This window comes from Salminus brasiliensis, chromosome 14 (genome assembly GCF_030463535.1).
Source record: "Salminus brasiliensis chromosome 14, fSalBra1.hap2, whole genome shotgun sequence".
Classification (NCBI taxonomy): domain Eukaryota; kingdom Metazoa; phylum Chordata; class Actinopteri; order Characiformes; family Bryconidae; genus Salminus; species Salminus brasiliensis.
The window spans coordinates 29836042-29849981 of NC_132891.1; the positions used below are offsets into that span (position 1 = coordinate 29836042).

Genomic DNA, 13940 nt, shown 5'->3' on the forward strand with positions numbered 1-13940 from the left:
AAAGGAGATTGTAAGTGATCTTAAAGAAAGTACAAGAAAATTTTCACATGCATGCTTCTGCGTGCTGTAAATTATAAGCAGTAAAAAGGTTAGATTCATAGACTGACACTATGCCAAGTAAAAACAAACAAACAAACAATCCATTCAAGAAAATGTTAGTGAGTAGAAGCAGAGTTAGTCTCAACTGAATTATTGACAAAAAATGTATGTATTTTTTGTATAAATGTACTTTTTTCCCCCAAACATTTCATTCACAAGACTACCGTTCCACCTGGACCGTTCAGAGAAGCTGCTGAAAAAGGAGCCTTGATGTTGAAGCTTGCCTCTGATCTAATCCATCTTGTGTGTTTTAAACAAACAACGTTTTAACCACCAAGTTCAGGTTTTGTTGTAGATGACCGGCGATGAAAGAAAAACAAATAAAAAAAAAAAAACAATGACTAAACCAAACTCGGTGGAGGGGGGGGATGAACAATGAAAGATGAAAGACTACAAAACTCCAATTATTCTGCAAAATGCTAATATTTCTAAGCTAAATTATTAAAAGCCCCAGAGAACCCAAATCTGACTTTTCTTTTTTTAATGAAGTTAATATGGCTCCTCCGGGCCACCAATGTAAATCTTCCCAAATCTAATAAATAAGTCTGCTGTTATTCACCAGTACAGCTCTCCTCTCAATATGGAAGGGGCAGTCCTAAAAGTGGGGACAGACTTACGTCAGCATAACCCTGACCAATTACAAGGCTAACATGACTACGCCCTCTCAGAGTCTAAGCAAACTGGAGAGCTAAAAGGTAAACGTGTGATCTTACAACTACAGAAATTTGATCTACAGTCAACAGTGAGCACAGTCTCACCATTAACACTTAATGACTCAACGCACTCAATCATTTCTGATAGAACGGAGAAACAGATACATATTCTGTTTTCTTACCAGGACTGTGAGTGTGCTACAACTCGCCATCTTCACTTTTTGTGGCCACATTTCCAGAGTAACCACGTGTAGAGCTGTAAACCCAAAATTCCAGCATTGGTCATTTTGGGCATGGCTGAATACCCAAAGATACTTAAACTCAGCCCACGTCCCGGACACCAAACCAAATCACAAAACCCTTCCTCCCAGAACACCACAACGGCAATAGGACACACCATCCAGTCTCTCTCTCTGCCACCTCTTTTTTCCGTTTTTCAATCAGATCTTTGACCACATCTTTTATCCATTCTTAGGCAAGAGAAGCATTTTGTGCTCTCTGACACTGAACATGGTGTGTGCGTATTGAAAACAAATAAATAAGCACCACTAAAAAAGCAGGTTATGCAATGCCATGCTACTTAATACAGAAAAAGCAATGGGTCAAGGATATTGATGGGAGCAAATTAGTATGCAACAGACTGTGTTATGTCACAAGTTAAAAAAAATAAATAAAAAAAAGCAGCTGATACTGACAGCAGTGAACTGAAAATGGCATTACACTTACGCTTTGTTTTTGTAGCAATAAAACAATCCTCCACCGACTGGAAAGTAAGAGTGGAGTTAGCAAATGGATCATGACTCATAACTCAAAATATATGTATTGAATATCACACATAACTGTAAGCACTACAAACATTAAACATTCAACTGCAATCCACTGCACACAGTAAAGCGATAAGGTCTCCGCATCTTTTGGTCATTCCTGTGTCGAGTTTCTGATTTTGGTCTCCTACTATAGACCTTTCTTTTTTTAAACCCAACCTACTCATTAGTTCCCCATCTCTTATCATGTTCCCAGCACTTGAAGAGCGAGGACTGACACATGCCTCCTCCGACGCATGTGCAAGACACCAGCAACCAACGGGCTCGGAGGAAGGTGCCAGCTACCCTGCTTTGATATCTAGTTAGCTGACTAGCAGTGATGTGGGGATGGAAAATCATCTGTCCACCTGGACAGAGCAAGGCCAATTGTGCTCTCACAGGTTCTAGCTGCTGATGGCAGGCAGCGATCCTGGAGTCATAGAGGCAGTGCCTTAGTCCACTGGACCACTTGGAGCCCGATATTTTACAATTTATCAGTATCAATAACTCCTCATCTACAGCAGGTAGATACAGAAAGCACAATTTCAAAGCTGAGAGACATGTCTGGAAAAAAACTAATGCTTAACAATTTTGGGTTTGCCATCATGTACTCCTGATGGAATGCCATTATATATTATGCATCCAACTAGCTTTTTGCTTTTTTTTCTTTGCTGAATTATAGCTTTAAGTGAAAGCATGCATCAATACATTATTTTGCTTGTACACTTGGTGCCCAACAAAAAGGAGATGAGGAATGTTTTCAGATGAAAAACTGTCCAAAAACAAACAAAAATAAATAATGAAAAAAGTTCAAGAACAAAAAAGTTAAATATAAAAGATATATGTACACAAACACCTTGAACTGAATAACAAAACTGATACATCTAAGGTGAAGAGCCACACAATAGCCACAAGTAGAAATTAAAAAGTAGAAACGCTTCTTTAAATAGAAAAGGTAGCATACCAATAAAAAACATTTTAAAAATAAATTCTGATCCAATACTGCAATCTTTCCTTAAATAGTACCCACACATAGTGCACATTGCCACTGTCATTTATAGCCACTAGTTGCTTGCAGTAACTATTGTTTTCTTTATCAGGAGATGGAATCAGATGAAAAGGGGGATTAAAAGAAAAAAGAAAAAAGGAATGACTCCCAAAGTAGGTAAAAAAACACTACCCTACCACAGGTTTCTTTAATTCCTTTTCTGAAGGTCCAGTACCCAAAACGGCTTTGTCTGCTCAAAGACACCTAGGTGCCTTTGAAAATGCACTGGAAACCAGCCCTCCGGCACCAGAACAGAGGAACCCTGCTCTAATACAGTTTCGTGGGTTTCAGGAACTAGACAACAATCCAAGCCAAACCAAAATGAGATGGCTTGGACCTCTTTACAATCTGTTTCCAGCACCTTCGACTAGCAGAAAAGCAACATGGTTTTAGCACTCGTGCTCAAATCTGTAACTGTGACCTAAACATGGAATACAAACAAACAAACAAAAAAACACTTCTAAACCTCCATAATGCTTCTAGCACTTATCATAAGTGTCAGGTATTCATACTTGGCAAATGGTTTTCAACCCATGATTGTTAAACATTTATATTAAGAAGAATCTGTAGAGCAACTGTGGGGGTTGCCTAAATACAGTGGGTCAGGTAAATTGTTATTCAGTCCATTACTTACCCAATACTATTAGCAGTGATATTCCAATCCCCAGGCCGACTTTCAATCCGTTGCCTGTACAACAAATGGTTATTAATATAATCAAAATGTTGAAAATGTTGTTAAAGAAACACACTGTACATTACCTACCATTTGAAGATGGAGGTGTTGGGGTTGGTCCAACTTCACGTTCTAGAAGAAAAAAAAAAGAAATGAACAATTAACAAAAGCATTATGGTACAGAATTGGTAGTGGGCAAAGAGTGGTCAGTAGAAACACCTACTTTGTAAAAACAAAGTAAATATTTGTAAAGAAGGCAAGAAGTCACCTGAATGTGCATGTTGCAGGGATTTTACCATGGTTAAAGTGTGTTAGTAAAGTTACCCTCTATCCCATCCACCAATGGAAAGTGACCACCATAGGACAAGGAGATTTGTATAGTCCATAGACTTGTATACTTGTATAGTATATTTAGGCTCTCCATTTCATGACATCTTTGCCATTAACATTTAGCAACTAATTTAATTTTGGGGTTCAAATATTTTTGTGTTATACAACGCGTATACAAAAAAAGAAATAACAACTACCAATAATAGCTGTGTTTGTACATGAATGTGTGTAGTCAAACAAGCCAACAGCCTAGCATCAGAGCCTGGTGCTCATCACAGCTTACCTTTCCCCATGAACAATCTACAAAAGAAAGGCCATTTGACAAATGCAGAGTGTTGTTTTTGAGTGACGTTTGGGAAATTGCCCACCCCTGCAAGACTTCAGGAAGTAAACTGGTGATGCATATCACAACTGTAGTAACCAGCTTATTGTACTGAAGATGTAGCTCTTGCCAACACAGAACTTCAAAGGCTTACATAAGAGTTAAAAATGATCTAGCCAGCTTTGAGATATCTGGATGGTGAACCATTCTCAGCACAACAGACACAACGACAAGTTAGTGAACTGCTGTGGGATTATTTGCAGTGTTGGGGTTTTTCTTCACACCCTGTGTACACTTACTGGCAACCTTATTAAAACACACATAGCTTTATGAAGATGATTAGATTTAACAGATGTATTTGACGATACATTCTGGAGGAGCAGAATGTTTTATTGATGCTAAAACAATAGGAGATCTTGCCATTCGTCCCTGAGTTTCCATATCGGTGCATCCCTAGCGTACTTAGAAGTGCACCTATATAGTGGGTACACTGGTATAAAATGGATAATAAAGGAAAGTACAAGGTATGTGTACCTAATAAACTGGCAACAGTATAAGTAAGATGAAAGCAAATTCTCTGTTAACGATTAGATAAGCATGGGTTTCCAGAGACAGATTATGAAATCCGAAAGGCAAAAAGCTTTTGGGTCTAATTTGTTCTGTTTCCAACATGCACTAATGATGATTTTTTTTTTTTGATGGGCTACTGTGCAGAATAGAGCTGTACAGATATTTCTGGTACCCCACCTTCAGGAGTTGGCCTTGTGGGTCTAGTAGGAGTTCTTGGTGTTGTGGCTTTAGGAGACTGTGCTGTTGTTGTTGTTGTTGTTGTTGTTGTTGTTGGGGCTTCAAATGCAAAAGAAATGTGAAATCATGGTTGTTACTCTGTCTGAACTCATGAATTTGGGGCTGAAAATACAGACTACCAGATAGTAGGCTATGCAAGGAAATATAGGACATACATAGATACATACATATGGTAGTGCACAGTGGACTGAAACTGATTTGATTTTGCTATTTGACTTATTATATACATACAAGAACACAGCAAAAATAATTAGGCAAGCAAGAAGAAGAAGAATAAAAAAAAAAGGAAAAAAAAAAAAAAAATTATATATATATATTATATGAAATCTACAATGACATGAAGTTAGCAAAAATTAGAAATTAGTTATTCTTTATTAGTAACTAGTAAAGTATTAGTACTGAACCCTTAATGCCAAAACCAGGCCTACAAGCCAGTGATCTCACTGTAGTGCCATATTTGAAGTCACTTTGCATTAAACCACCAAGCCTAAAGCATCCTAAGAACTAAGCATATCTTATGTCTGTTTACTTTACATGCAAGATGCAAGCCAAATCACCTTTTTGTAGAAAAAAAAACATAACTGTTTTCAGCTTTTTAAAATGCTTGAGCACTTGAAAATTTCAAATCAGTTTTGATGACCGATACGGGTCACTTACAAACAACTTAAGGCAGAAATATCAGATCTGAGCAGCAAGAAGACTTGTAATATGACCACAGTCTAATGATGCATCACTTCCCTTTACTGACGACCTGACTTAAGTTGGCCACAACTATGTGCAGAGGTATATTTCCTGTACAAATTCTACTGTGCAAATGTTTACACACCCATGAAAGATAAAATTTTAAAGCTCCTTATCTGACAGTAGGATTAAAAAAAAAAAAAAAAAAAAAAAAAAAAAAAAACTAATATGGGAATAAATACACATATCATTATTACTAAAATTAGTAACTTCACATCACTATGGAATATTAAAACATCTCCAAAAGTTCTCCTCGTGGGAGTCTAGTATCATTTATAATTATTATCCAACACCTGGAACCAAGCTTTGTTCTTCAGACCTGCTCACAAGATCTCAACTACTTTCTTCAGAATGAGAAATTCTTGTAACTTCTTACTGTATTTATGCTTATTTGCACCTGTTCTAATGTGACTGTTTTTATGAGCAATAAACTCTTATCGCCACAATAAATGGTTTCAGATAATGTGCTTAGATGCCTAAAACCAGCACAGTACTGTATCTATCTAGATAGATAGACATACAGCTGGGTTGATAGATAGATTGGTAAAAGATCTGCAAAGCATCTCAAAGAAACTCAGTGATGTCAGTAGGCTCTTAGTGTAGTAAACAAACAACTGAACAATTTCAGCTGAGAGATAGAGCTTTGAGCACTGGAAAGAAATATTCAAAAAAGCACTTTCACATAGAACATAACGCTTTTTTAGAAAACCCTCAATGTGATCCAATTATGATGGATTACAACCTATTAACTTCTTACTGTTTCTGACGGCAAACAGTGAAAAGACAGGCCTTCATTAAGTTGATCAGTTCTAGGTCTTGAGGTATGTATAGCAGCAACAATTATGGTGGCACATTACAGAGGTTAAACTCAGCCTTCAAGCAGTTATACTGGACATCTTCATTTAGCTAATCAGTCAGGTGTTCACACAGGTTTATTTTGAGAAACACAAATGACTGCAGAGAACATGAAAACTTCCAACAGCTATGTTCCTTGCTCTAATTTTGTTACACATTTTTTAATTTCCCCCAGAAATCAGGTTTTAAAACTTGCATTTAATGCATTTTAACACATGCATTTAATTCGCTCTGTTGCTGAACTGTAAGCTCAATGAGGAGAGCTCAATCTGACAACATGGAGGACAGTTTTAGCTTTACTGCTACAGAAAGGAAGGAAATGGAACCACACATACACTACAGGTTGTCTACAGTCATTGATAACCACATATAACTTAAAACACTGAATGGAATTATTAATTAATTTATTTTTTCCAGATTTTACTCAATTACCCAACCCAAACATATTCTCCCCCTATCAGATGCAATGCACCCAACACTGTGAGGGTGAAGACTGGCATACGCCTCCTTAGACAAGTGCACATGCGTTAGCCAGGCAACCAACGTGCTTTGAGGAAAGCGCTGTGTACCAGGCTCTAATGCATCAAAAAGAAGACACCAGTGCCGGCGAGCACTGCACTGAAGCGATGTGGGGAAACAGAACTCATCTACCCACCCTGGAGAGAGCAATTCCAATTGCACTCTCTCTGGGCCCCAACTGCCGGCTCAGGGTTATGATTGTAACTGACAAGACAGCATTCATAAACACAGATTGTTCTCACCAATACACCGCGGAGGAGGATGATCCCATCCAGATGGCTCACATCGCAGGTAATTAGATCCTTGTAATGTGTAGCCACTCCTACACTTGAACTCTATAAAGCTTTTCAATTTATAAGGCGGCCTTGCTCCAGTTCTCTCTGAATTTGGATCAATCTCCAGGTCTCCACAGAGCACCTCTGAGCAAAAAGAATAAAGAACACAAACATTAATGAAGAAAATGCCGAATATGCCTCATCCTGAAGTTGAAAGCAGACCCAAATAAAACAAATGGGCTTTTCAGATGGCAAGTGACAAATCATGAAAGTATAAAAGTTCAGCAAGCAAAATGGGAGGAGGGCACTGACGAACCTAAAATGTTACAATGTTTGGTGATTTTCTAGCTCAAATGCTCTTGATTCAACTTGTGAATAAACAATAGTTTGGGAGCTGTGTTATAGTGTTATAGGAAAAAAACAAAGCACAAAGCATTTCAGCCCCCAGACCTCTGATTTAAGTAATGCATTTTCCACTTTCTAAATGCAGTGGCAAGTGTAATTTTTTCCAGCACCACTTACTTTTGCATTGTGGAGGAGTCGAGAAGGTTCCATTTTCCAAACAAGATATTGAGAGTTGTCCAGAAACAAAATAACCTTCATTACAAGTGTATGTGACCACACTTTGGTAGCCATAGTGTTCCTCTGCTGGTTCAGTTAGTTTTCCATTTTCTACATCAGGTGGTGATGAACACTTGACCTCTAAAAGGAAATGTGAGATACTGCAATTTAACATTATTTTAAACATTTCATTCAAAATAACAATCCAAAAAGTTTCAAAGTAACAAACCTTCACAAACAGGGTCTCTCCCATCCCAACCTGTTTCTCGACAATATCTTTTATCTTTTCCAAAAATCATATAACTGCAAGCAGAGAGCAACAGTATTTCTGTATACAAGGCCTACTCAACAAAGGAACCTGATCAGTTTATCAAAATAGACAAGGGTGTGTGTAATAATTTAACTGACCCCTTGTTACACTGCGCTGTGGCTGTCGCACCGAATAAAACTCCATCCGCTCCATCTGGGGAATATGAATACCTTCCACTGCTGATGTCTGGAAGGGGTCCACATGACCTTTCTAAAATATGCACAATATGATCACTTGCATTTTCACCTACATATTCCATAGATAATAAATAAATTCATTGCAAACAGTAAACAGAAAAAAGGGAATTTATATGTGCAGTGAAAAGAAATCTGTAGAATTACTTTTACACCGAAGTGCCAATTCTGTCCATGTGCTCCCACTGCAGACAATAGTTTTGGAAGCTTTAGAATCCTCAGGCAGATAACCAACTGAACATGTGAATGTCGCAGTAGAGCCATCCGGGTAAGACGGTTTATCTGAATCTGCAGTCAGCATTCTGTTAGCCCCTAAGTTGGGTTTTTCGCACTGTGCTGAAAAGGCAAAAACAGATTAGAGTTACACACATATACATATACACATACATACATACATACATACATACATACATATACATATATATATATATATATATATATATATATATATATATATATATATATATATACACACACACACATACATACATACATACATATACATACACACACACATGCATATACATACATACATACATATATATAGATATATATATATATATATACAGTGCCCTCCATAATTATTGGCACCCCTGGTTAAGATGTGTTCTTTAGCTTCTAATAAATTGAGTTTTTTTCTAAATAACATAGGAACACGATGAAAAAAAAAAAAAAAGAGTAAAATCCAACCTTTAACTTTTTTTGAATTTTAAGGGGAAAAAAAAAATCCCTGACTAAGAAATAATTATTCTTCATAAAATCACCTGTTCCACAATTATTGGCACCCCTAACATTTCTTAGGAAATAAACGTAATTAAAGTATTTCTGTCAATTCTACAGTAGTTTACGAAGTTGATCAGAGTATGTAGGAACATTTAATTAGTAATTCACAACTTCCTGTTACCCTGGGTATAAATATGACGTGACACAGAGGCCATTTCTCTTCAACATGGGAAAGACAAAGGAACATACCATTCAAGTAAGGCAGATGTGTGTTGACCTCCACAAGTCAGGCAATGGCTACAAGAAAATAGCCACTCACTGGCGTAACACAAGAGCTGAGTATGTAGAAAAGCACCTCATGCCCACTGTGAAATATGGGGGAGGATCAGTGATGCTGTGGGCCTATTTCTCTTCCAAAGGCTCTGGGAACCTTGTTAGGGTGCATGGCATCATGAATGCTTTGAAATACCAGGACATTTTAAAACAAAATCTGGTGGCTTCTGCCCAAAAGCTGAAGATGGGTCGTCACTGGGTCTTTCAGCAAGATAATGACCCAAAACATCTGGCCAAATCTACACAGAACTGGTTCACCACACACAGAATCAAGCTCCTCCCATGGCCATCTCAGTCCCCAAACCTGTGAGGTGAGCTGAAGAGGAGAGTGCAGAGGAGAGGACCCAGGTCGCTGGATGATTTAGAGAGATTGTGCAAAGAGGAATGGTCAAAGATCCCTCTATCTGTATTCTCCCATCTTGTGAAAGATTATAAGAGAAGATTAGGTGCTGTTTTGTTGGCAAAAGGGGGTTGTACAAAGTATTAACATCAGGGGTGCCAATAATTGTGGCACACATGATTTGATGTTAAACAATTATTTCTTAATGTGGGATTTTTTTCCTACTGAATAAATTCACTTGAGTTAAAGGTTGGATTTTACTCTTTTTTTCCATCGTGTTCCATCGTTTTTTTCACATCTTAACCAGGGGTGCCAATAATTATGGAGGGCACTGTGTATATATATATATACATACACACACACACACACACACATACACACATACATACATACTAATATATATATATATATATATATAGAGAGAGAGAGAGAGAGAGAGTACTGAAAGACACTGAAGCAAACTAACAGGTCATAACACTAACACTACAAGGGTCACGGTAAGGCTTGGCAAGACAGTAAAAATATTACATCACGATATTAATTAATTACTCCTTAATTAAACTTATAGTTAACTTTGAATCTCAGTGGCCAGACACATTTTACCCCATTACTATGGCTGGGTGATGTGGTAAAAATGTTAGTCATAATATTTAAAGACATTTTCATAATACACAATATTAACTGCAATAATACATGATCACAGACAAAATGCCTTAGCAGTGACAAATTCAAAACACTACTATTCAAGCTCTGCTGCAGTTCACCTAATTAAAAACAGAACTAATTACACTGTCTGTAATGAATCGCAGTTTATCAGTGTTCTTTAAGCACTGACAATATCCTCAATATGCTTAGAAAAGCAAATTGTGTGTTGCGATTACAAAATATACCATGATACGATTAAATATCGCCCTATTGCCCAGTCTCCTGACATCTGGGTGTCAAATCCAAATGGCCTTGTGTTCACCAAAAAAATGGCCTGGAATTAGACCTAATTCTTTATGAAAAAATAAATTGTGGCCACTAAACTTGTTTTGTGGCCTTAATATTTTATCTCTTATATTATATATTATATTAATATATTATTTTCTTGCCACTAGAAACTTGACTTCTAATTAATATTGTCATATTGCCCAATCTACCTAGCACTCTTGACATCTGCACATCAAGGCCCCATGATCTTGTGTTTCGCTTGTTCAACTTAAAAAGGGCCTAAAATAAGACCTAATCCTTTATTACAAACATATTTTATGATCGTTTTTTTAATTATCATTAAGCCTTAATATATGATTTTGTTGACACTAGAAACGGAAGCTGCGGCCTCAACATATTATTTTGTGGCCACCGGAAACTTAATTTCTTATTAATACTGACATACTGCCCACTCCACCTACTACAGGGCAGTGGTGGCTCAGCGGTTAGAGCGCCGGGATATTGATAACAGGGTTGTGGGTTCGATTCCCGGACTCGGCAAGCTGCCACTGTTGGGCCCTTGAGCAAGGCCCTTTACCCTCTCTGCTCCCCGGGCGCTGGAGTTGGCTGCCCACCGCTCTGGGTGTGTGTGTGTACTCACTGCCCCTAACACGTGAGTGTGTGTTCACTACCAGATGGGTTAAATGCGGAGGACACATTTCGCTGTACAGTGACAAATACGTGCACCTTTACCTTTTTTTTTTTACTGTATCTTGACATCTGGGTGTCAAGGCCACATGGTCTTGTGTTTAGCTTGTCCAACTTAACAAGGGCCTAAAATTAGACCTAATCCTCTACAGGAAGGTTTAAGCAAAAGGAAAAACAGAGATAAGCATGCCGCCCTGGCAATGACCTCCAGATGCATTGTAGTTTGTGGTGTAAACATTTTGAATGGGCTTCTCTCCTTGAAACCGGGCACAGCTCAAGGCTATCTGTTGAAGCTGGGAAAAATCTCTGGGCCTGTTACTAGCAGCAAGTTACAGAGTGTTTTCGAGTGTCTCGAAAATAGTAGCTAAAAGTTATAAGGCTGCAAAGGAACTCACCTCTGATGTGTACAATCTGCAGGAGACACAGGAGGAAAATGCTCCCACTGCGGAACTCGGGTTTAGACATGATGTTTGGAGGTTATCCACAAACTTCTCCAGAACTCAAGCAGCAGGAACAGGGTCTAGAAAAGCCAAAAATACGCAGTTAGTTGGTCATTTGTTCGGGTGGTGAGCAAGCAGACATCAGCTGGACAAATAAAAACAAGTGGGCTTGGCTCGCTTTAGCTACGATATATGAGGTGTTGGCACTAGCTAGCGCTAACTGTCACCCTAGCTTAGCACTAGCTATCTAACTAGCTAGCTAACGTCCCTATGCTAACACTAACTAGCTATCGGTGTCGCTGGATGTTTTGCCCGTAATTTACCACTGCTGAGGTTTGGTTGCCTAATAAAAAGCTTTAAAGTCACACAAATGAAGAAGTTCAAGTTCAGAAACCCACTTCCGTTGATATGTCACCTCAACGCCTAGCCCAGCTAGCGCTAGATAGCTATCTTGATAGAAACACCTAGCTAGCTATCTAGCTAGCGCTAGCTATTTTAGTTAGCTAGATAGATAGCTGCCTTAAATCTAAACCAACTAAAGCTGAACACACAGCTAAAAGCTCATTTTCCTTGCTTTTGTCGGCTTTACAGCAGCTTTACCCCACTTCATCAGTCTCGCTAGCTACATACCTACCTATAGCTAGCTCCCTACTAAACAGCGGCTCCTCTCCCACCGACCTGCCCCCGCAGCACTGTCTAACCCACCCAGACAAAGCCCAAACGGGCTCAACAAGAAAGCTCCGAGTCGTAGTTAACTGCAGCTTCGTTACCTCTTCAGTTCTTCGGGTCTGGGTGGTTCTCTGAAAGCTGTTTAGCTAACAAGCCCTTTAGAAAGGCAGGAAATGTTGTCATCAGGAAACGGGCGGCGGGGCGGCGGGGCAGCGCTCCTGAGTCACTGTTCTGTAGAAACTCACCAAGCCCTGTGAAACGAGCTGTCAGGTGACCTTTCCGTCTAAATAAAAGCCGGACGGTAAAGTCGTATAGTCCAGCAGAAAGAATTCGCTATCGAAAATTATTATAGCGGCGTGATGAGAAAACCCTCAGTTCAGCTCGTTGCTTTGGATGGCCTGTATTATGTGTTTTAGGTTTGAGCTGAATAATGTAGGTTGTTGGTGTGGAGCAACAGATAACACCACTGCCTGCCAGGGAGCTATTACACCATGTGGGAGACTGGGGTTTGATCCCCGGTCTGGGTGGCTATGCTGCGCTACACCAGTAAGAGTCCCTGGGCAAGACTCCTAACACTACGTTGGCCAAACCTCTGCAATACGAGTAACCTTGTAAGTCGCTCTGCTGTAGGTCAGCCACGCTGCTTAAGCCTTCCCACTGCCGTTACTGGCCTGCTTGTACCTCCGTCTACAAGCCGCCATTGGTGACTAATTTTATTTTATTTTGAATTTAAATTTCTAGAATTTCTTGAACATGAATTTCTTATAATTAGCATTAAAAAACGTAAAGATGTTAATGTAAAAGATGGTAAAAGTAAAACTTTGCATTTCTATTATTTTACCTGAGAGACACTCAGGCTAAAACTGAAAGAAGATGGTCGGGCCATATAGGCTATTTAGGCTATTTCGTAGTCTTGGTAAATGATACATGTTCATGTATTAATGTTCATTAACATTTTTTCCAGATTTGTTTTTTATATTTATCTCGCTCCTACCCTACGCACTGTCATGGCCAACTTCTCAGGCCTACTTGAAGCCCCCTGGCATCCTAACCACAATGTATAGCTTTAAGAAATTTGACATTATGAATGAAAATAGATCATTTAACCACTGGCACCATACACTCTCTTAGAATAGGAAAAAGCTGTGAGTTTCTGACAATGTTCCTAGTGTGGCTGAGAAGCAGTTTTTCTGTCACTTTTTTAATATAACCTTTATCGGCACACACAAATCTTTAATAAAAGTGGCATTATGAAGGAAAATATACAGCTTTCATGTGCTGGCATCTTGGTTTATACTAGGCGAAAACAGAAAATCTGTGGATTTCAGGCATTTTGGCTGTAATGCCTGTACTAAAACTAGTTTTGCTGGGAAATACAGTTTTGCACTGGTACTTTATGAATATCATCTGACAGGACACATAAATCTTTAATGAAAGTGGCACTTTCCATGTCATCTTCCAGTCCTTCTCCCATTGCATGTTGTTGCATCCCCAACATCCTCCATCCACTCGGACCTCCTCCTGGACTAAGTGATGCCTTTTTTCCCCCTGGACTTGGTTGTAGCAAGGTCGTGGTTTGCTAACAAGCCCAGCACTTACTGACACCACTACTCCCACCAGTACAC

The 13940-nt window shown here is 38.9% G+C and overlaps 1 protein-coding gene across 5 annotated transcripts in view; it reads right to left on the bottom strand.

Moving 5' to 3' along the window:
* rca2.1 (regulator of complement activation group 2 gene 1) overlaps positions 1 to 12674 on the bottom strand; it is a 14449-nt gene extending 1775 nt beyond the window's left edge. Inside the window, exons 1-12 of one of the 5 annotated variants that reach the window (XM_072696096.1) lie at positions 12417 to 12673; positions 11602 to 11726; positions 8338 to 8526; positions 8095 to 8206; positions 7916 to 7989; positions 7648 to 7827; positions 7093 to 7269; positions 4676 to 4774; positions 3367 to 3408; positions 3238 to 3291; positions 1479 to 1515; positions 935 to 1008 (exon numbers count right to left, since the gene is read on the bottom strand). In XM_072696096.1, coding sequence (XP_072552197.1) covers positions 951 to 1008; positions 1479 to 1515; positions 3238 to 3291; positions 3367 to 3408; positions 4676 to 4774; positions 7093 to 7269; positions 7648 to 7827; positions 7916 to 7989; positions 8095 to 8206; positions 8338 to 8526; positions 11602 to 11671 — 1092 coding nt within the window. In that variant the 5' untranslated portion in view covers positions 11672 to 11726; positions 12417 to 12673 and the 3' untranslated portion in view covers positions 935 to 950. Of the gene's footprint in view, positions 1 to 934; positions 1009 to 1478; positions 1516 to 3237; positions 3292 to 3366; positions 3409 to 4675; positions 4775 to 7092; positions 7270 to 7647; positions 7828 to 7915; positions 7990 to 8094; positions 8207 to 8337; positions 8527 to 11601; positions 11727 to 12280; positions 12383 to 12416 lie in introns of those variants that run through there. The other 4 variants (XM_072696097.1, XM_072696100.1, XM_072696098.1 and 1 more) reach the window with 4 other exon arrangements.
* Positions 12675 to 13940: the final 1266 nt, after the last annotated feature.